Here is a 24,362-nt window from a genome sequence, read left to right on the forward strand (position 1 = left end):
CACTATCCTTTTTAGGCATTCCATTCTACATCTTGATTACATGGACATGACAAATAATAGGGGCACTCTTCCAGTCCATGGGGACACTGGCAAAACACAACTTGAAAGGTAAAAGCAAATATGTAATAGCTGCTCTGATGTAAAGGGATAGCAAAGAAAGCATTGGCCAAATCCAAAACTGAAAACCACTGGGCCCCTCCTACAATGGAGGTCATCACCTCCTGATGCTTAGCCACTACAAAGGCCATTGGTAGTATCACCCGATTAAGGGGGCGGAAATCAACTACCAGCCTCCAAGTTCTGCCATCACTTTTAAGGACCAGCCAAAAGACAACATCATTGGGGCTTGACTGTTCCACTAAAATCTTGTGGAGGTGGATTACCAGGAGCACTGGGAGAGCTCTCGCCCAGCACTCACGTGCGATGACACTCACACTTCGGAGTGCTCCCGTGACAGCGCTTTGAAGTTTCCAGTGTAGCCATGCTCTTATTTTTCCTTTGGCTTGTACCTTAGGAGACATTTTTAAAATTTCCACCACCAGGTATTAGGGGCTCTGACTCAACTCTTGAAGCCTGTCTCCTTTCTCTTTCCTTTCTTCCCCTTTGGCCCTCGCCTTCCTTTAGAGTCTTCTTTGGGAGGGCTATTGCTTTCATGGGGTTGCTTTATGCAGAGCCACAGCTCCCCTTATGGCCATGAAAATAAATGGCAATCTTTGGACCTGATTTTTTTGTTGTTGTTAATTTACTACTTTTTTAACAACTATTTTTAAGGCAGTAACTAGAATCAGTAGCAGAGTTAACATTCCTATTGCTTAGCAATCACATTTTCAAGGACAATAAAATACTTCCAGTTGTGGCATTAACCCTTAACTTATAAAACAAAACACACAAACGCAAAAGGAAAAAGCAGTGGCTAGGGTAGGGGAGAGTGAATGGGGGGTGGGTTCATGGAGAAAGAAAAAGCGGAAGAGGGAGGTAGGGTTATGGAGAAAGAAGAAGCGGAAGGGGGAGGGACAGTTGTGGAGAAAGAAGAAGCCGGGGGTGTGTGTGTGTGTGTAAAGAATGACTTAGGAACGAAGAGAAACCTAAGCCAGGAAAAACTTTAAAATATAGCTGTCAAGGTTCCTTCCCTACTCTGAACTCTAGGGTACAGATGTGGGGACCTGCATGAAAACCTCCTAAGCTTACTTTTACCAGCTTAGGTTAAAACTTCCCCAAGGTACAAACTATTTTACCTTTTGCCCTTGGACTTACGCTGCCACCACCAAATGTTTAACCGGTTACTGGAAAGAGTTGTTTGGAGAAGTCTTTCCCCCCAAAATCCTCACCAAAACCTTTCACCCCCCTTTCTGGGGAAGATTTGATAAAAATCCTCACCAATTTGCATAGGTGACCACAGACCCCAAACCCTTGGATCTTAAGAACAATGAAAAAGCATTCACTTTCTTAAAAGAAGAATTTTAATAGAAGAAAAAGTAAAAAGAATCACCTCTGTAAAATCAGGATGGTAAATACCTTACAGGGTAATTAGATTCAAAACATAAGGTTTTACCTAGAGGGGTTCTCTAAGTTACAAAAAGACAAAAAAACAGGAATATCCATTCCATTCAGCACAGCTTATTTTCTCAGCCGTTTAAAGAAATCATAATCTAACACATATCTAGCTAGATTACTTACTAAGTTCTAAGACTCCATTCCTGTTCTGTCCCTAGCAAAAGTATCACTCAGACAGACCCAGACCCTTTGTTTCTCCCCCTCCAGCTTTGAAAGTATCTGGTCTCCTCATTGGTCATTTTGGTCAGGTGCCAGCGAGGTTATCTTAGCTTCTTAACCCTTTACAGGTGAAAGGGTTTTTCCTCTGGCCAGGTGGGATTTTAAAGGTGTTTACCGTTCCCTTTATATTTATGACAACAGGAAACAACAAAAAGTGGGGCTCCGTGAGCCAAAGCATCTGGGAACGTGTATCCTTACCCCTATCCTGGATCCGAGAGGAGATTGGCTGTTGCCACCACATCTGCCAGAGTTGAGACCAGGGGTGCCAGCTATCCTTGCAGGCCATCCCAAGTCCGTGTTGTGGTTTAACAGGCTAACTGATTTCCCTGCTGCCCTGACCTGCTCAGGGGAGAAGGACCTGATCTGTACCCATTCTTCCCCTCCTTGGTTTATTATAGAAGCTATGGGCAGGGGCTTCTGCAACTCTTCCAGTGTTTCAAGCAAAGGACCAAATGGGGACTGCTCAGAAGGACCCAAGGGAAAAGGAAGCTCTTGGGGATCATCCCTCTCATAATCATAATAGAAAGCATACAAGTCAGGGTCCTTCTCACACCCATCCTCAGACTGTTCGTATATAGGTTTGTTTGTCAGCCTGGGATAGAATTTTGGGTTTGACCTTTGATACTCTTATATCCTTACTAATATGTGTGAACAAAGACACTGTGTGCGTTGCTTCTGTCTGGCCAGATGGGTTTGCTAGCATAATGGGAAGAGGTAAGGAATTGAGCAGTTAAAGTGTTACAGGGCATGGTGGCAATGTAATATATGAGCACACTTTTAAGATTGCCTCAAGCCCTATCTCAAGGCAAGGCCAAACAACCAGTAGTGAGGGGCAAAGGGGAATTGGGGGGGGGGGGAATAAAACACTAAAAGACCAAAGAAATGCCTGTCCCAAGCACAACCTCACCCCTCCCTTGGGATACAAAAGAGGTGGGAAGAAGACCCCAAACCCACAACCCCACAAAACGGAACATGACTATAAATTATAAGGGGTGGGACTGTAGGCATGCATTTCAGGTATATTTGGGCCTGCTAAGAAGGAGGAGGTGGGAATGGGGACACAGGCAAGGCTCTGTGGTGTCAGAACTGGGAAGGGGGACCTGGGGTAAACGCTCAGCAGCGTCAGAGCGGGGAACAGAACACAGGGGAACAGACTCTGCCCGTGTGTAAAGCTAAGGACATGCTTGCTTGGAACCCCAATAAACATTGCATTGCCTGCACTTTGGACTTCTAGTCTTCTGCTTTCTGTCTGCGTTACAAGGACCATGGGAGGGGACGAAAGGAAAGCCCCCTAACACAAACTACGACTTCTCTAACCACTGCCACTATTCACTTCTGCTCTCCCAACATGGGTTTGAGAGCACAACTTTGTCTTTTACATTCCCATGATCTGCCTGGGTCTTATCCTGGGATTCCTTCAGTAAGGCTCTAACCCGGCTTCTATCAGTCTGCTTTTTTAATCCAAATACCCCCTGCTCCAATCTGTCACTCTCTCATTGTCACACACCTGCATCTACACTGCTACTATATTTGCTGTCTGAGTCAGGTTTGTTGCCCGGAGGATGTCTAACTCACTACTTTCTTTTCTATCTCAATTTTATTTTTCTTAAAGGCAGAAGTAGAAGAGTTAAACTGATTTATCTCTTTCTCTGCTACCATGGTTACCATCTGCTTACAGAGCTACAGGAACGCCCTGGGTACAGTGAAGACTCCAGGCTTCCAAAGACCATTATCATGCTCATATATATCATCAGCTTGATAATAGTGACCGTAATATAGTTAAATTTAATATCCCTGTGGCAGGAAAAACACCACAGTGGCCCAACACTCTAGCATTTAATTTCAGAAAGGGGAACGATACAAAAATGAGGTTAGTTAAACAGAAATTAAAGGGTACAGTGCCAAAAGTGAAATCTCTGCAAGCTGCATGGAAACTTTTTAAAGACACCATAATAGAGGCTTAACTTAAATGCATACCCCAAATTAAAAAACATAGTAAGAGAAGCAAAAAAGAGCCACCGTGGCTAAACAACAAAGTAAAAGAAGCAGTGAGAGGCAAAAAGGCATCCTTTAAAAAGTGGAAGTTAAATCCTACTGAGAAGAATAGAAAGGAGCATAAGCACCGGCAAATGAAGTGTAAAAATACCATTAGGAAGGCCAAAAAAGAATTTGAAGAACAATTAGCCAAAGACTCAAAAAGTAATCAGAAGCAGGAAGCCTGCTAAACAACCAGTGGGGCTACTGGATGATCGAGGTGCTAAAGGAGCACTCAAGGACAATAAGGCCATTGCGAAGAAACTAAATGAATTCTTTGCATAGGTCTTCAAAGCTGAGGATGTGAGGGAGATTCCCAAACCTGAGCCATTCTTTTTAGGTGACAGATCTGAGGAACTGTCCCAGATTGTTCCAAAACCTCCTCTAATGATACCTCAGATTGATAAATTAAACAGCAATAAATCACCAGGATCAGATGGTATTCACCCAAGAGGTCTGAAGACACTCAAATGCGAAATTGCAAAACTACTAACTGTAGTCTGTAACCTAACATTTAAATAAGCTTCTGTACCAGATGACTGGAGGATAGCTAATGTGACGCCAATTTTTAAAAAGGACTCCAGAGGTGATACTGGCAATTACAGGCGTGTAAGCCTGACTTCAGTACCAGGCAAATTGATTGAAACTATAATAAAGAATAATATTGTCAGACATATAGATGAACATAATTTGTTGAGGAAGAGTCAACATGGTTTTAGTAAAGGGAAATCATGCCTTACCAATCCACTAGAATTCTTTGAGGGGGTCAACAAGCATGTGGACCAAAGGGATCCAGTGGATATAGTGTACTTAGATTTTGAGAGAGCCTTTGACAAGGTCCCTCACAAAAGGCTCTTACGCAAAGTAAGCTGCCACGGGATAAGAGGGAAGGTTCTCTCATGGATTAGTAACTGGTTAAAAGATAGGCAACAAAGGGTAGGTATAAATGATCAGTTTTCAGCATGGAGAGAAGTAAATAGTGGTGTCCCCCAGGGGTCTGTCTTGGGACCAGTCCTATTCAGCATATTCATAAAGGATCTGGGAAAAGGGGGAAACTGTGAAATGGCAAAATTTGCAGATAATACAAAATTACTAAAGATAGTTAAGACCCAGGCAGACTGTGAAGAGTTACAAAAGGATCTCTCAAACCTGGGTGACTGGGCAATGAAATGGCCGATGAAATATAATGTTGTTAATTGAAAAGTAATGCACATTGGAAAGCATACTCTCAACTATACTTATAAAATGATGGGGTCTAAATAAGCTGTTACCACTCAAGAAAGAGATCTTCTAGTCATTGTGGATAGTTCTCTGAAAATATCCACTCAATGTGCAATGGCAGTCAAAAAAGTGAACAGAATGCTGGGAATAATGAAGAAAGGGATAGATAATAGGACAGAAAATATCATGTTGCCTCTATATAAATCCTTGGTACACCCACATCTTGAATACGGTGTGCAGATGTGCTCGCCCCATCTCAAAAAAGATATATTGGAATTGGAAAAGGTTCAGAAAAGGGCAACAAAAATGATTGGGGAAGGGAACAGCTTCCATATGAGGAGAGATTAATAAGACTGGGACTTTTCCAAGACTGGGCTTGGAAAAGAGACTGCTAAGGGGAGATATGATTGAGGGCTATAAAATCATGACTGGTGTAGAGAATAGATAAGGAAGTGTTGTTTACTTCTCATAATACAAGAACTAGGGGTCACCAAATGAAAATTAATAGGCAGCAGGTTTAAAACAAATAAAAGGAAGTATTTCTTCACACAATGCACAGTCAACCTGTGGAACTCCTTGCCAGAGGATGTTGTGAAGGCCAAGGCCAAGACCATAACAGGGTTAAAAAAAGAACTAGATATGTTCATGGAGGATAGGTCCATCAATGGCTATTAGCCAGGATGGGCAGGAATGGTGTCCCTAGCCTCTGTTTGCCAGAAGCCGGGAATGAGCAACGGGATGGATCATTTGATGATTACCTGTTCTGTTTATTCCCTCTGGGGCACCTTGCACTGGCCACTGTCGGAAGACAGGATACTGCGCTAAATGGACCTTTGGTCTGACCCAATAGGGCCGTTCTTATGTTCTTATCAGTCAAGCTGTTTCCCAAAACCATGCCCAATGGTTCTTTCTTTCCAGATGTTCCCTTTCCTTCTGACATAATTTCTCACTCGACCAGGTCACCAGCCTCAACCCTGAGTCCCAGTAACGAAATTTATAAGTAAATTGACTTGTGGACTAGGACATGGGGAAATTACAGGCTTCTACCCTGCCACGCCATCCTCCCTTCTTGCACAGCAAATCGTTTATACCAGTTGTCCTCGCCTCTCCACGTCTCCTGGCAACTGGCTCACTAAATCTGTTACCATGCGGTGTTAGGAACAAATCAATGGGGACATAGCTCCTGTGTCTGATAAATGATTGGTATAAACAAGAGTGCTTTTACCTAAAACTACTTTTTAATGGGGTTTCAAGCAGACACACACACACAGACACTGTCGAAGTAAGTTCAGTGCATCCCAAACATTTATATTTACCCAAAGTTTGAAATGGTTTTGAGGAATCAGCAACCAGTCTTCTGTCCAGGGGCCCTCCTTCTGTCCAGTTGCTGAGGAGTTTAGGTGCCAGAATCTTACTGAAAGAAAAGCTTTCTCTGACTGCTCCAAAGTTTATTATTTGCCTAATTTTTTATAGTTAACTTAAGCAAAGCACATAACTCATAGTGACTCTTAGTGGGTCACCAATTTTCCTAATTTTAGCGAACTACTAATTTTTTATTAAAACATTTTTAGTTATAACAACAATAAAACTTATATATTAGGGACACTTAACCAAGGTTGACTGTCCAAACATTCCTTTTATTTTTATGGTATATTAATTTTTTTGTTTAATGTATTTCATTCTAATTAGCAAAACTCCAAACAAGGAGCTTTTAACCTTGCCTTTCAGAACCTAAAATTATCTCTAGCTATGTAGTATTTGGTTTTCAGCTAGCAATAGCTAAACACAGAAAAATGATTAACTGCAGTAATATCGCATTCTGGGATACATACAGTAATGTCAAATTCTGAGGTTACACATTGACCTGGATAGGAAAGCCTGACAGGCTAGGTGGACAGTCCGTAGCTCCCTGATGTTGATATATAGAGACTGGTCCTTTGAGAACCATAAACTCTGAGTTTGGAGGGGACCCAGATGAGCCTCCCACTCCAGGGCAGATGCATCCATCACCAATATCAGCAAAGGTTTAGGGCGAACAAAGGGAATGCCTGCACATACACTGACTGGGTCTGTCCACCAATCTAGAGAATACTTAAGAGGGCACATTCAGGACTGAGTTCACATGGTGACAACTTGGCAAAAAAACCAGAAGACAGTCAACTTTAAAGATTCCTCAGATGCATTCTCGCATACCTATGAATATGCAAAAAGCCATACGCCCCCAGAGCCTAATGCAGTTTTGAGCTCTTGTGACTGGGTGAGCCTTGAGATCTGCGACAAGAGATCAAATTGTTTGGAACTTTGTGTCTAGAAGGAAAGCTCTTGAATAGAATCCAGTACTGCTCCTATAAAATCTGTCTTCTAAACTGGACAAAAGAGAGATTTCTATAAATTGATCAGTAGACCCAGAGCTTCAAACGTTGACTGGATGAGAGAGACACTGAACAATAACTGAGTCCTTGACCAGCTTCTTACACTAGCCAGTCATCCAGATAAAGATAAACTTGAACTCAGCCTCCTCAAGAAAGCAGCGATCACTGTCATACGGTGAAAACCCGAGAAGTTGCTGACAGGCCAAAGGGCAGCATGGTGAAGGGCTAATGAGAGTGCTTCACTACAAATCTGAGATACATTCTGTGACCTTGATAAATTGCCACACGAAAATAGACATCTTTTAAGTTGAGGGCAGCATTCCAACCTCCAGGATCCAAAGAGGGAATAATGGAAACCAGGGTGATCATGCAAAACTTTTATCTTTGTGAGATATCTGTTCAGCTGGCACAGATCTAAAATTGGTCAAGACCTCCCTTTGCTTTTGGGATTAGGAAATAATAATAATAAACCTCTTCCCTCTTGAGACAGTGCAGAATGTCCTCTATGGTTCCTACACAAAGGAGAGAATGAAGCTCCTGGGGGAGAAGTTCCTTGTGAGAGTGGTCCCTGAAGAGGAACAGGCAGGGAAGGGCAGAAACAAACTGGAGGGTATATCCCACTTCCACAGTGCTTAAGACCCATCGGTCTGAAGTAATCCAGGACTATGCACTGAGGAAGTGGGAAAGATGGCTTACAAACATGAGGGAGACGGAATCTAGCATCCTGGAAAGTGGGGTGATGTCCTCAACCAAGTTATCAAAATATCTGTTTAGCACCACCTGGCTGTTTAGATGGAGCAGGCGTTGATGCAGATGCAGAAGGAGGAAGTGGTTTATTATAACCTCTACTTTTCTTTCTTTGCAGGTCCTAACAAGGAGCAGGGGCAGAGTAACAGTGGGTCTGCTGCAGGTAAAAATGTTTCCTAGACAGGGCTGGAATATACAACCCCAAAGACTTTAAAGTTGCCCTACAATCCTTCACCCATGGAGCTTGGAGTCTGTTTCCACCAAAAAAATGAATACTCTACAAAAGGCAGGTCTTGTATTGTTTGTTGGACCTCTTGTGCAAGCCCCAGGGCCTGCAGCCAAGAGCTCTTGTGCATGGAAACTGCAGAGGCCATGATGATCCTAGGAGCTGAATCTGCTGCATCTAGTCTAGCCTAGAGGGAAGTTCTCGCTCCAGATTTCCACTCATCATATAAAGAGGAGAACTCTACTCTAGCATCCTCCAGCAATATGTCCCTAAACTTTAACATGGACTTGCAAACATTATAATCATAACATCCCAAAAGAGCCTGTTGGCTGGCAATTCTGAGTTGTAACCCCACATTAGAATAAACTTTTCTACCAAATAAATCTAGCTTCTCAGATCTTTGATTTGGGGGTTCGCCCTGGAACTCCCTTTCATTCGCTGCTAACAGCAAAGGAGGGCGTGAGATGCCTCCTAAGGAAACTGCCTCATCAGGAAAAGAAGAGGATGAAGCCAGCCTAGGCTGAGGCTATTCCTCCTCTGCTAGCTGTCAAGCAGGGCCCTCCTGAACCATCTTTTCCTGCTCAGAAATGGGCCTGGTACCAGGGTCAGGAACAGGTGGTACCTAGAAAGTAGACTTCCCATGCTTCTCTGAGGTCACAGAGCAGGAACACCTCATGTATGACCTAGAAATCAGGGGGGATCCTCATGGGTTCCAACAGGGCCACTGGACCAATAGCAGAGGCAGCTCTACCGATTTTGCTGCCCCAAGCAGTCACCACCGAATTGCCACTGCCACAACAGCGGCAGAAGTGCCACCGAATTGCTGCTTCCCCCGCCCCCACAAACGCAGTGGAGGTGCCGCCCAAAAGCTGCCGCAGCGGGAAGAGCGGTGGAGCTGCCGCCAAACTGCCACTGAGGGACACGGACTGCCACCCCGTTCTGAATGCCGCCCCAAGCACTGGCCTGGAAAGCTGGTGCCTGGAGCTGGCCCTGACCAGTAGGAAGACCCAGTGACTCCCTGACCACATGCCTGATCCTCTTCCAGCTGGAGGATTTCAAAGAAACCTAGGGAAGTAACACCTAAGTGGGGAGTAGTGTGACTGGCTCCAAGGCTGGGAAATGTAAGAGCCAATCTTCAAATCAGAGGAGTACAAACCACCTTCTGCTGATCAACGGGGAGCTGCTCCTGATGGTGCCAGAAACCAATGCCCAGTCAGTGAAGAGTGGAGAGCAGCCAACGCTGCAGGCATCCCATTCAACAGTACCAACGGGCGTGAAGTTTGAGACACTGGAGATTGTTGCAGTACCAACTACTGCACCAACAATACTGGTGACCCTCTGGGATCATCCCATTCAACTGTACCTGGGGCGTGATCTCCTGCAGTGCCAGGGACACCATCACAGATAGGCTCCGCAGATCTCTGCCACAAACACCTCTGATGCGGTGGATGCCAAGATGGTCTCGGGACACTGTGGTACTGTGGTCAAGTCCAGGTGCCTCTTCAGGACCTGGACTTGACATTATTTGCCTCAGGGCTGGAGTCAACATTGGTGATTTTGGAGCTACCAGAGAAGAGTGCTTGGATTTTGGCTGCACTCTACTCTCATCCCTCTGCTTAGAGAATTTTGATGCCAGAGACCTTCCTCTCCCAGTTGTCTGTTTAGAGGTCTTACGCCTCTTTTTAGATACTGGAGAGGGTGAGCAGTGCCAGGAAGGGTAAATGAAAATAAAGGAGTATATTTGCACAGATAAAATGTATATCTGTATTTGGCACAACATTTATTAGACTAGTTTTCAAGACCACTGCCTTATATCCAAAGTCTGTTTCCCAATATGGTAAAGAAATACATAGTTCAACACATGTTACATTTGCTTTATGTAGAAGGTCTGGAGTGTGATCAGCACTTTCTACAGACATCTGTCTACACAGAATTTTCAAATCTGTGTCCGAATAGTGTGGTAACTCAAAAGCACAGCTGAAATCAGTTTAAATGCAACTATGTATTATAACCTGAAAAAAAATGTTTACAATTAAGTTAAAGTCACTGGAGTAGTTCTGAGGGAAAAAAGGAAAAATAAAAGACTAAGTGCATGAGCAACAGCAGTAATACAGGAAGTGGCTCAGGTGAGCCTCAGACTGCAACCATGTAATTCACAGCCTGCACAAAGCATTTAGTTTATCTAATAAATAAAATTGGAAGAGAAGGGGCTCTGGGTAATTCCCTAGAAATAGAAAAGTCTATTCTAATCTTACCTTTGAGTCATATGCTGACTGTTTTATTACTTCAGGTGCCATCCAGAATGGAGTTCCCACAAAAGTATTTCTCTTTATCTGTGTATCTGTTAGTTGTCCTGCTACTCCGAAGTCTGCTAATTTTACCTCTCCTTGTTCAGATAGCAAAACATTGGCAGCTAGCAAAGAAAAAAAGGCAGTTTAAAAGTTTACATTTTTGATGTTTCAAAGGTTTTCCTTATCTCTACTGTTTGAACATTTAACCAAAACTATTTTAAAAAAATGATTAAATAACTTACCCTTAATATCTCTATGGATTTTCTTTTCTGAATGCAAGTAATCGAGTCCTTTAAGTATCTCTCTTAATATTGTAGCAATCTGGATTTCATCGAGACAGCCAGGCTCTAACTAGGAGAAACACGCAAAAAATATTTGTAAATACCTGTAAACTACAAATGAGATGACACAGAAACAGTAGGAAAAAATAAACAGTAGGAAAAAATGCCATATGTGCTTGTGAATAAGTAAAAGTAGTTAACAATGTTTTATGTTTTATTGCTTTTGATGCTAATTTTCTCTCTCCTTCATTCATAGTGTAATCACCTGCTCCTTCTTCTCTCCCTCTCCTTCTCCCCCTGCCCCTGTTGTGCATAAATCTGCTCACCCAGGGGAAAGAGTTACCTGCATTCTAATAAATTGAGATGTTCAAGTGTTCAATTCCTAGTCACAACAGCAGGTGGCAATTTTCAAGTTTTGCTACTTCCTTTTTGCTGTCCAACCCCCACTACCGGACCAAATATGGGTGTATGGCATGAGGATTTAACAGGGATAAGAAATAGAGGACAGCCTGGCAACACAGAGCTGACTAGGAGGTAAGGTATGAGAGCAATGAAAATGAGATCAGCAGAGCACTAGGTGAGCAGCAGGGCAAACTGGGGCCAAGCTGGTAAGGAAGAGCGTGTCCATCGAGCCCAAACTACCTGGGGATCCAAGCCAGAGTGGGAGACCTAGACACAAGAGGAAACCAGGCTTGGCAGGAGATTTGACCACACTGGAGACAGCCTGGTGCCTTATTATACATCAGAGTGAGAAAAGGGAAGGGAAGAGGGGACAAAAATTTAGGACAGTATGGTGGTGGTGACCAGGAAGATATTTGTCATTCAGGCTGTCAGTCTACTTCCCATCTTAAAAATAGGGATGTAAAAGTTTAACCAGCTAACTGATGAGCCCAGTCTTATTGGTTTCAGTTAATGACTAAAACTCATCTGCCCCCCATGCTTGGGGTCCTGGCTGCTGGCCCCACACCTGGGATCCTGGTGGCCGGGATCCCACACCCAGGGTAGGAACCCAGGTGCGGGGAGGCAGCGGAGCCCCATGTAAAACGTGGGAGTCCTCCCCCACACACCACCCCTAGTTCCCCGCCTTTGTGAACTCCTTAATGGTTAACCATTTAACCGATAGAATTTTAATCGGTTAAATGGTTACTATTTTTAAACCCTAATTACATCCCCACTTAAAAAAACAAAAACAAAAAAATCCCAAATGAAATTAGAAATTTGGAATGATTTCATATGTTCATTGTAAAACAAATAAAAAACCTTAAAACGCACAAAAACCGTGTATGTGAGAGGATTCTTTTCCCCCCTTTTACACTTTCAGTGGTCTACAGACACAGTATTACCTTATAGCATGCATGCAGTGGGTTTTTCAAGTCATATATAAAACAACAAATAGTAAGTGTAAATGAAAGAAGAGCTACCCATTGCTCCCTTATGCAACCTCCCCTCAAATTTTTCACTGATACATTTTGCTTTCATCTACATTATTTGCAGTTAGTAAAAAACCAACATTTTTGTGGCAAAATATCACTGCCCAACTGCCATAATATAAAGGGAAGGGTCACCACCTTTCTATATACAATGCTATAAAATCCCTCCTGGCCAGAGGCAAAATCCTTTCACCTGTAAAGGGTTAAGAAGCTAAGGTAACCTCGCTGGCACCTGACCCAAAATGACCAATGAGGGAACAAGATACTTTCAAATCTGGAGCAGGGGGAAAGTTTTTGTCTGTCTGTGTGATACCTTTGCCGGGAACAGATCAAGGATGCAAACCTTCCAACTCCTGTAAAGTTAGTAAGTAATCTAGCTAGAAAATGAGTTAGATTTTCTTTTGTTTAATGGCTTGTAAAATTTGCTGTGCTGGAGGGAATGTGTATTTCTGGTTTTGTGTCTTTTTGTAACTTAAGGTTTTGCCTAGAGGGATTCTCTACGTTTTGAATCAGATTACCCTGTAAAGTATTTACCATCCTGATTTTACAGAGGTGATTCTTTTACTTTTTCTTCTATTAAAATTCTTCTTTTAAGAAAGTGAACGCTTTTTCATTGTTCTTAAGATCCAAGGGTTTGGGTCTGTGTTCATCTGTACCAATTGGTGAGGATATTATTATCAAGCCTTCCCCGGGAAAGGGGGTATAGGGCTTGGGGGGATATTTTGGGGGAAGACATCTCCAAGTGGGCTCTTTCCCTGTTCTTTTTTTAAATCACTTGGTGGTGGCAGCATACTGTTCAAGGACAAGGCAAAGTTTGTACCTTGGGGAAGTTTTTAACCTAAGCTGGTAAGAATAAGCTTAGAGGGTCTTTCATGCAGGTCCCCACATCTGTACCCTACAGTTCAGAGTGGGGAAGGAATCTTGACACCAACCAGCTCTAATATTTCTAAACTGCATTTTTAAAATATCCATATTTGTAGCAGTAAACATGCAACAACCTGCAGTTTTCAGAAAGCTTTGCTTTCCCTGTTGAATGTTCAAGTAAAATGCCAAATTGGGTCTATCAATATCAAGAACAAAATTTCGCTAAGTTCAAAGAATTCATAGAAACATATGGCTAGAGGGGACCTCTTGAGGTCATCTATACCATCCTCCCCTATGCTGAGGCAAGGGATACCTAAACCATCCCTGACAGGTATTCTTCCAACCTACAACCTTGCTTGGCAACTTATTCCAATACTTAATTATCCTTATACTTAGAAAGTTGTTTCTAGTATCTAAGCTAAACTTCCCTTGCTGCAGATTAAGTTGATTACTTCTTGTCCTACCTTCAGTGGACATGGAAAACTAATTTGTACTCATGAATGAGATAGATGTATTGAATTAATGAAACTTGAAATGCTAATAAAAATAAGGCTAAAGTCAAAAATGTATTTTATTCATTTGTCAATTGCAGTTTACTTTTAAGTATTTATGATACCTTTAAATGCACTACTAAATGTACTTTAGTATATATTACATAATTACATTTGAGTAATACAAGATATCATAACAGCATCAGATATTACAATTTTAGAAAATAAGACTGGGCATACTGGGTCAGACCAATGGTCCATTTAGCCCAGTATCCTGTCTTCCGACAGTGGCCAACGCCAGGTGTTTCAAAGGGAATGAACAGAACAGGCAATCATCGAGTGATCCATCCAGGCGTCCACAGCTTCTGGCAAACAAAGGCTAGGGACACTCAGGGCATGGTGTTGCGTCCCTGCCCATCCCAGTTAATAGCTATTGATGGACCTATCCTCCATGAATTTACCTACTTCTTTTTTTAACCTTGTTATAATTTTGGCCTTCACAACATCCTGTGGCAGCAAGTTCCAAAGACTGAGTGTGTCTTATTGAAGAAGTACTTCCTTTTGTTTGTTTTAAATCCACTGCCTATTAATTTCATTGGGTGACCCATAGCTCTTGTTTTATGTGAAGGAGTAGATAACATTTCCTTATTCACTTTCTCTATACCAGTCAAGATCTTATAGATCCCCTATCATATCTCCCTTAATCGTCTCTTTTCCAAGGTGAACAGTCCCAGTCTTTTTAACCTCTCCTCATATGGAGGCTGTTCCATACTCCTAATCATTTTATTGCCCTTTTCTGTACCTTTTCCAATTCCAATATATCTTTTTTTGAGAGAGGGCAATCAGATCTGAATGTAGTATTCAAGATGTGGGCATACTTTGCATTGATATAGAGGCATTATGATATTGTTTGTTTTATGATCTATCCCTTTAGTAATTGTTCCTAACATTGTTAGCTTTTTTGACTGCTGCTGCACAGTGAACAGATGTTTTCAGAGAACTATCCACAATGACTCCAAGATCTCTGTCTTAAGTGATAACAGCTAATTTAGAAACTATCATTTTGCCTTTATAGCTGGGATTAGGGTTTCTAATGTTCATTACTTTGCATTTATCAATATTGAATTTCATCTGCTACTTTGTTGCCCAGTCAGCCAGTTTTGGGAGATCCCTTTGTAACTCTTCACAGTCAGCTTTGGACTTAACTTTCATGGAGGAAAGGACCATCAATGTCTATTAGCGAGAATGGGCACAGATGGTGTCCCTAGCCTCTGTTTGCCAGAAGCTGGGAATGGGGGACAGGGGATGGATCACTTGATGATGAAAACACTGTTTTGTTCATTCCCTCTGGGGCACCTGGCATTGTCCACTGTCGGAAGACAGGATACTGGGCTAGATGGACCTTTGGTCTGACCCACTATGGTTGTTCTTATGTTCTTGAGTAATTTAGTATTGTCTGCAAACTTTACCACCTCACTGCCTAACGCCTTTTCCAGATTTTTATGAACAGCACTGGTCCCAGTACAGATCCCTGGAGGACCAAGCTATTTACCTCTCTCTGCTGTGAAAACTGACCATTTATTCCTACCCTGTTTCCTATCTTTTAAACAGTTACTTATCCATGAGAGAACCTTTCCTCTTATTCCATGACTGCCTACTTTGCTTAAGAGCCTTTGGTGAGGGACCTTGTCAAAGGCTTTCTGAAAGTCCAAGTACACTAAATCCACTGGATCACCCTTGTGCACATGTTCGTTGACCACGTCAAGGAATCATAGAAGATTTGGGTCGGAAGAGACCTCAGGAGGTCATCTGGTCCAATCCCCTGCTGAAAGCAGGACCAACACCAACTAAAGCATCCCAGCCAGGGCTTTGTCAAGATGGGCCTTAAAAATCTCCACCACCTCCCTAGACAACCCATTCCAGTGCTTCACCACCCTCCTAGTGAAATAGCGTTTCCTAATATCCAACCTAGACTTCCCCCACAGCAACCTGAGACCATTGCTCCTTGTTCTGAGAACAGCCGAACTCCATTCGCTTTGGACCTCCCCCCTTCAGGCAGTTGAAAGCTGCTATCAAATCCCCTCTCACTTTTCTCTTCTGCAGACTAAATAAGCCCAGTTCCCTCAGCCTCTCCTTGTAAGTCATGTACCCCAGCCCCCTAATCATTTTTGTTGCCCTCCGCTGGACTCTCTCCAATTTGTCCACATCCTTTCTGTAGTGAGGGCCCGAAAACTGTACGCAATACTCCAGATGTGGCCTCACCAGTGCCCAATAGAGGGGAATAATCACTTCCCTCGATCTGCTGGCAATGTTCCTACTAATGCAGCCCGATATGCCATTAGCCTTCTTGGCAACAAGGGCACGCTGTTGACTCATATCCAGCTTCTCGTCCACTGTAATCCCCAGGTCCTTTTCTGCAGAACTGCCGCTTAGCCAGTCGGTCCCCAGCCTGTAGGAGTGCATGGGATTCTTCCGTCCCAAGTGCAGGACTTTGCACTTGTCCTTGCTGAACCTCATCAGATTTCTTTTAGCTCAATCCTCCAATTTGTCTAGGTCACTCTGGACTCTATCCCTACCCTCCAGCATATCTACCTCTGCCCCCAGTTTAGTGTCACGAACTTGCTAACAGTGCAATCCACCCCAACATCCAGCTCATTAAGGCATCATTAAGGAATTCTAATAGATTGCTGAAGCATGATTTCCCTTTACAAAAGCCAGGTTGTGATTCTTTGCTGCAGGGAGAACCAATTTTTGTATGGACTAGATAAAAAGCATGTCGTTCTGTGAAGTGTTTTATAGCAAGGTTCTATTGTATTTAATCACAGAAAATATACACATCTAACACCCACAATGCAAGATTGTTTCAAAGGACATATCTACCAACACTGCAAGGGAAGAGGGAAATTACATCACTACGTCCATTCAATGAGACTACAGACAGGGTGCTTTGTTTTTTAAAAAATGTGTACACTAAGAAACAAATGTACGAGTACCATGAAGAGCCAGCAGACAGTAACAACCTTCAGTCATTAATATTCTAGGGTTGGCTGAAGGTCAGAGTTTTGAGATGAAAGTTTTCATATCTCATTACTAACATCCTGAGTTACCTAGCCTTTTTGCACATGAGGTCATTTCATGGAAAATGTATTTTAATTCATATATGAACACAAACATTTTCTTCTAACTACTGGGAATTAATGCATGAAAACAGGGCTTTTGTTTCTTAATACATCTGGTTATGCTGCTTTATTTCTCTACTGAAGCAATAATCCTGTGTTTGACAGCACAACTGCTATAGCAATAATGATGTCCCACTAGGATTTCAGGTGAATTATAAACAGCAGAAATATTCAAGAAATGCATTAATGAAATTTTAACTAAGTTTACTAAATTAATGTAGTTCATAACTAGTTTACTTACTAGATCAAGAGCAGAGCCTCCACCAAGGTATTCCATTATTATCCATAATTTTGTATCCTGCAAAAACAGAACAGATTAAATTAGTAGCTTCACACTTTAGTTTCTTTCATGATTTGCTTCACACATTTTGCTGCAAAATGAATTCTGTAGCATTATTACAGTAAAGATGTAATGGCACAGAATTTCACTCAACTATAATCTGTCATGGCAGAAAAATACTGCCTCTGCTCCACATTTTTATTTATTTGATGATAACATACACTGACTTCATTCCATTTTATTCATTTTTTTCCATCTTAGATTTTACATCCTTATTTCCATACACTGTCTTGTCCTATATCTTCTAGGAACATAGGAACTACCATATCTGAATAGACTAGTGGTCCACATGAAATAGTCAGGTATTATGTTTCCATAACAGCCAAACACAGATGGATCAGAGGAAGGTGTAGACACCTTAACATTGCTACAGTATACCACTCAGGGGAGTAGGAGATTTCTCTCTAATGCAAGCTAATGAAAACCATCTGGAGCAGTAGGGAAGCCCTAGCTAGTTGAACTACACATATAAAGAAGAGTATTACAAGTGTCTAATCCAGTGTTTCTCAACCTGAAAAGTAGGGGGCACAGGACAGAAGAGAGGACTTGTGAACAATGAAAATAAAACAATACAAATATGCTCCAGAGGCTTGAGACAAAGTAGCTTATGGTTTCCCAAGAGTCATGTACTGTCCCTCCCTGCTCTTATAACAGCCCTTAACGTAGTTCATTGCAGAAGTAGCTAATATTCTTTGACCCCCCCAAAAAAGTAGTTAACACCAATTAAAGATGCCCAGTGGTATATTGTGCCTTCCCAGAAGAAGTTACTCACCTGGTGCAATAATGATGGTTCTTCGACATGTGTGTCCCTATGGGTAAGGGGTTCTCAAACTGAGGGTTGGGACTCCTCAGGGAGTCGCAAGGTTATTACATGGGGCAGGGAGGTGTCGTGAGCTGTCAGCCTCCACCCCAAACCCCACTTTGCCTCCAGCATTTATAATGGTGTTACATATATTTAAAAAGTGTTTTTAATGTATATGGGGCGGGGGTCGCATTCAGAGGCTTGCTGTGTAAAAGGGGTCACCAGTACAAAAGTCTGAGAACCCCTGCTATGAGTGCTCCACTGTAGGTGCACTTGCATCCCTGCACTGCTGATTGGAGAAAAGTGCCAGCACAGCCTAATCCCCCTGAGGTCCTTCTCCACCGCAGTCATTGACAAGAACTCTGAAGCAGAGGGCAAGAGGGTGGGTTATGTGTCACCCATAGGGACACACATCTCAAAGAACCATCGTTATTGCACAAAGTGAGTAACTTCTTCTTTGAGTAGCGTCCCTATGGATACCTCACTGTAGGTGACTCCTGAGCAGTATCCCTACCAGAGGGCTGGGGCTTCGGGGTCGGGTCAGTTACAGATAACAATACTGTGGAGCCAAAAATGGCATTGGAGGCAGAGTCCCCAGTGATTGCATAATGTTCTGCAAAGGTGTGGATTGACATCCATGTTGCCGCTCTACAGATTTCTGAGATAGGGACATTCTAGAAGAAGGCGACTGATAAGGAGTTCGGCCTCGTGGACAGCGTGCAAATACTATCTGGTGGGGTAATGTTAAAGATCTGATATCATCTAAGGCAGTTTGAGACCTATTTGGAGAGTCTCTGGGCTATACTGCTTAGTCCTTAGATCTGTCTGCAATAGAGAGGAAAAGTTTAGGGGATTTCCTGAAAGCCTTCATCCTATGCAGGTAAAAGGCTAGGGCTCTCCTGACATCTATTGTGTACAATATAGCTTCCCTGCAGTCATGGTGAGGCTTGGGGTAGAAAATTGGAAGATGAACCAGTTGGTTCATGTGAAACGGGGAGGTTACCTTAGTGATTAATTTTGGTTGTGGCCAGAGTATAACCTTGTCCCAAAAGAATACTGGGGGGATGGGTGGGATGTGCGGGATGTGCCATCAGAGCTGCTATTTCTCCTAATCTCCTAGCTGAAGTGATTGCTGTCAGGAAATCTATTTTCATTGAAAGGTATGTAAGCGAGCAAATGGCCATAGGTTTGAAGGGAGGTATAGTCAGGCCTTTCAATACCAGGTTTAGGTCCCACATGGGAGTAGGATGTCGGGGTTGTGGGAAAAGGTTTACTATACCCATAAGGAATTGTTTACTGGTTGGCACTGAATATTAGCACTGAATATTCCTCTACTTGACGGTGAAAGGCTGCTATAGCTGTTAGGTGGACCGTGCGGGAACAGAGATAGTACTGAATTTTTTAGAGTTAGTACATAGTCTGGGATCTTTGGAAGAGTCAGGGGTGTCAGAGAGATATGTTGGGAGATACGCCATTTTCGAAACCTGGACCATTTACGTAGGTAAGTCCAGCATGTTGAGGACCTTCTACTATGTAATAATACCTCCTGTACCTCCTTTGAGCAGGAGCTCGTGTGTTCAACCATGAAGGAGCCAGGCTTTGAGGCAAAGAATCCTGAGGTTGGGATATAGGGTGCGTCCTTGGTTCTTCGAGAGGAAGTAAGAAGTGGATTGGAGAGAAATTGGTGGGCACGCCATGAGTTGTGACAGGTAAGGATACCAAGTCTGTCTTGGCCAAGTAGAAGCAATCAGCTCCTTCTCTTTTTATTATTAATAGGACTTTTGACAGTAGGAGAAATGGAGGAAAAGCATAGAGAAGGTCCCTGCCCCAGAGGAGGAGGAGAGAATCACCCATGGAGTGCTGTCCCATGATCGGGGTCAAAAGCATGGACATTTCTCGCTCAAGCAAGTGGCAAACATGTCTGTGGTCGGTGTCCCTCACTGCCTGAATAGGTTATGAAGTACCGCTGAGTTTATCTCCTACTTGTGGTCGAGTGGGAATTTCCCAATGAGACTGTCCATTATCAAGTTCTGAGTGCCTGGAAGGTAAGTGGCTGATAGTATGACATCCTGGGAGATACACCAGTTCCACAGTCTCATTGCCTCAGCATAGAAAGAGGGATGATCTGCCTCCCCCTTGCCGATTTACATAGTACATACATGCTATGTTTTCTGTTAGGACTCTCGTGTGTGATCCCTTGATCAGTCAGAGGAAATGGGCACTAGCATCTCTGAGCGCCCTTAGTTTGAGGAGGATGATGTGGAGGGATATCTCCATGGATGACCACCTGGCCTTTTGCTGTGAAGTCATTTAGATGCATGTCCCATTCTATGAGGGATGTGTCAGTGATTAGAAGCAATGACAGGGAGATTTGTGAAAAGGGGAAACCCTTGAAAACATTTGCTGGGTCTTTCCACACGTCTAAGGACTTTTTGATCCTGGTGGGGTAGTGACAGACATTTGTCTAGCCTATCTGTTTGGCCTGTACACTGAACTGAACCAAAACTGGAAGCATCGCATGTGAAGCGTCACATGTGGTATTACCACTGTGGCAGCTGCCATATGACCCAAGAGTTGCAGGCAGTGCCTGGCTCATATTTGTGGGCTGTCTATATGAGTGAGGCCAAAGAGAGGAATCTGGGTTGAGGTACATAAGAACAGAAGAATGGACCTACTGGGTTGGACCAAAGGTCCATCTAGCCCAGTATCCTGTCTTCCGACAGTGGCCAGTGCAAGGTGCCCCAGAGGGAATAAACAAAACAGTGTTTTCATCATCAAGTGATCCATCCCGTCGCCCATTCCCAGCTTCTGGCAAACAGAGGCTAGGGACACCATTCCTGCCCATCCTGGCTAATAGCCATTGATGGACCTATCCTCCATGAACATATCTAGTTCTTTTTTTAACCCTGTTATGGTCTTGGCCTTGGCCTTCACAACATCCTCTGGCAAGGAGTTCCACAGGTTGACTGTGCATTGTGTGAAGAAATATTTCCTTTTATTTGTTTTAAACCTGCTGCCTATTAATTTTCACTTGGTGACCCCTAGTTCTTGTATTATGAGAAGTAAACACCACTTCCTTATTTATTCTCTACACCAGTCATGATTTTATAGCCCTCAATCATATCTCCCCTTAGCAGTCTCTTTTCCAAGCCCAGTCTTGGAAAAGTCCCAGTCTTATTAATCTCTCCTCATATGGAAGCCGTTCCCTTCTCCTAATCATTTTTGTTGCCCTTTTCTGAACCTTTTCCAATTCCAATATATCTTTTTTGAGATGGGGCGAGCACATCTGCACACAGTATTCAAAATAAGGTTGTACCAAGGATTTATATAGAGGCAACATGATATTTTCTGTCCTATTATCTATCCCTTTCTTCATTATTCCCAGCATTCTGTTCACTTTTTTGACTACCATTGCACATTGAGTGGATATTTTCAGAGAACTATCCACAATGACTAGAAGATCTCTTTCTTGAGTGGTAACAGCTTATTTAGACCCCATCATTTTATAAGTATAGTTAGGATTATGCTTTCCAAGGTGCATTACTTTGCAATTAACATTATATTTCATCGGCCATTTTATTGCCCAGTCACCCAGGTTTGAGAGATCCTTTTGTAACTCTTCACAGTCTGCTTGGGTCTTAACTATCTTTAGTAATTTTGTATTATCTGCAAATTTTGCCATTTCACAGTTTCCCCCTTTTCCCAGATTCTTTATGAATATGCTGAATAGGACTGGTCCCAAGACAGACCCCTGGGGGACACCATTATTTACTTCTCTCCATGCTGAAAACTGATCATTTATACCTACCCTTTGTTGCCTATCTTTTAACCAGTTACTAATCCATGAGAGAACCTTCCCTCTTATCCCGTGGCAGCTTACTTTGCGTAAGAGCCTTTTGTGAGGGACCCTGTCAAAGGCTTTTTCAAAATCTAAGTATAGTATATCCACTGGATCGCCTTGATCCACATGCTTGTTGAACCACTCAAAGAATTCTAGTAGATTGGTGAGGCATAATTTCCCTTTACTAAAACCATGTTGACTCTACCTCAACGAATTATCTGACAATACTGTTCTTTATTATAGTTTCAACCAGTTTGCCCAGTACTTAAGTCAGGCTTACAAGCCTGTAATTGCCGGGATTACTTCTGGAGCCCTTTTTAAAAATTGGCGTCACAGTAGCTATCCTCCAGTCATCTGGTACAGAAGCTGAGTTAGAAGAGCTTTGGCCTGGAAGGACTCGAGGCTGGCGTCTAGGAATTCCAGGCGCTGCACTGGAGTGAGGGTTGATTTCTGGGTGTTGATCTGTAAGCCCAATTCTGTGATTAAGTCTATTGCAGATCTGGTGACTCGGCGAACCTATTGGAAGGACCAGGCTCTGAGAAGGCAGTCAGTAGGGGAAATCATGGTCCCTTGGGAGAGCAGGTGCACAGTCAGTACTAAAGAGAATCTTGGAGAATACTCTCTGAACAGATGATAGCCTGAAGATGAGTACTCTATACTGGTATGGGGTTTTGTCCTAGGGTAATCTGAGGAATTGTCTGTGGGATGGTAGGATTGAGATATGGAAGTAGGCATCTTGAAGGTTGTCATAAAAATAAAGGGAAGGGTAAACACTTAAATCCCTCCTGGCCAGAGGAAAAATCCTTTCTCCTGTAAAGGGTTAAGAAGCTAAGGTAACCTCGCTGGCACCTGACCAAAATGACCAATGAGGAGACAAGATACTTTCAAAGCTGGATGAGGGGGAAGCAAAGGATTCCCTCTGTCTGTGTGTTGCTTTTGCCAGGAACAGAGCAGGAATGCCAGTCAGAACTCCTGTAAAAAGTCAGTAAGCAATCTAGTTAGATATGCGTTAGATTCTGTTTTGTTTAAATGAATGATAAAATAAGTTGTGCTGAATGGAATGTATATTCCTGTTTTTGTGTCCTTTTGTAACTTAAGGTTTAGCCTAGAGGGATTCTCTATTGTTTGAATCTGATTACCCTGTAAGGTATTTACCATCCTGATTTTACAGAGGTGATTCTTTTACTTTTTCTTTAATTAAAATTCTTCTTTTCAGAAAGTGAATGCTTTTTCATTGTTCTTAAGATCGAAGGGTTTGGGCCTGTGTTCACCTATGCAAATTGGTGAGGATTTTTATCAAGCCTTCTCCAGGAAAGGGGGTGTCGGGCTTGGGGGGATTTTGGGGGGAAAGACGTTTCCAAGTGGGCTCTTTCCCTGTTATATTTGTTAGACGTTTGGTGGTGGCAGCAATACAATCCAGGGACAAAAGGTAAAATAGATTGTACCTTGGGGAAGTTTTAACCTAAGCTGGTAAAATAAGCTTAGGGGGTTTTTCATGCAGCTCCCCACATCTGTACCCTAGAGTTCAGAGTGGGGAAGAAACCTTGACAAAGGTTGAGGGCTGAAAACCAGTCTCCCTGTACCAATGCTGGAATAATTGTTGCTAGAATGACCATCTTGGATTTTTGAGCTTTGACAAACTTTTTGAGTGCTCTGAGGTCCAGTATGGATCTCCAACCTACCTATCTCTTGGGTATTCAGAAATAACAACCTTTGCCTCATAGATGTTGAGGTACTGGTTCTATGGTTCCTAACCGGAGTAGACTATCTCTCGTCTTAGTAAAGTCATGAGAAGAGTTCCTGAAGAAGGATGCTGTGGAGGGGACAGGGAGGTAAAATGGATGGAGTACCCATTGCAAACAATCTCCAAGACCCATCAGTCTGATGTTATGCATTCTCAGATGCTGGGGAACATTGCCAGATGGTAGCCAAATGGGAAGGAAGCACTGGTCAGCTGTAAGAGTTGGCGGGAGTGGTCTATCGTCACCTCAACCATCAAAATTGGAAGTCGACAGTTGGGAAGACTGCAGGCCAGATGGTTTATGACTAGAGAACTTGGTTTCCTTTCTCTGTGGCTGGTAGTAACATTGAGTCGAATACTGGGAGGTGCATGGTTTGTGCTGTGGACGAAATTTCCTCTTTTGTCCTGACATGTAGATGACCAATGAACGGACAGAGAGAGGCATCTGTCTTCTCGTGAAGAGCTTAGGGTCTTCAAAGGGAAGGTCTTCAACGGTCGACTACACCTCCTTAGGGAATCCCAACAGGTGTAGCCGACACACACACTGCCTCACCACCACAGTGGAGATGGATCAGGACACTGTGTCAAGGGCAGACTGTAGCACTGTCTTTGCCAACAGTTTTCCCTTCTGGATGATGGCTTTGAATTGGTTGTGATGTGACTCAAGCAGCTGATCAATAAAGTTAAGTTTTGAATAGGTGACAGTCACATTTCGCCATCAGGGCTTGG

The 24,362-nt window shown here is 42.9% G+C and overlaps 1 protein-coding gene across 6 annotated transcripts in view; it reads right to left on the reverse strand.

The window, feature by feature from the left end:
• The window catches only part of STK24 (serine/threonine kinase 24), a 129,226-nt gene that overhangs the window by 38,171 nt on the left and 66,693 nt on the right, over nt 1-24,362 (reverse strand). For all 6 annotated transcript variants that reach the window (XM_073348324.1, XM_073348276.1, XM_073348314.1 and 3 more), the window contains exons 3-5: nt 17,151-17,207; nt 10,907-11,015; nt 10,629-10,786 (exon numbers count right to left, since the gene is read on the reverse strand). In XM_073348324.1, coding sequence (XP_073204425.1) covers nt 10,629-10,786; nt 10,907-11,015; nt 17,151-17,207 — 324 coding nt within the window. The remainder of the gene's footprint in view (nt 1-10,628; nt 10,787-10,906; nt 11,016-17,150; nt 17,208-24,362) is intronic.

The sequence above is a fragment of the Lepidochelys kempii genome, chromosome 1 (genome assembly GCF_965140265.1).
Source record: "Lepidochelys kempii isolate rLepKem1 chromosome 1, rLepKem1.hap2, whole genome shotgun sequence".
NCBI lineage: Eukaryota > Metazoa > Chordata > Testudines > Cheloniidae > Lepidochelys > Lepidochelys kempii.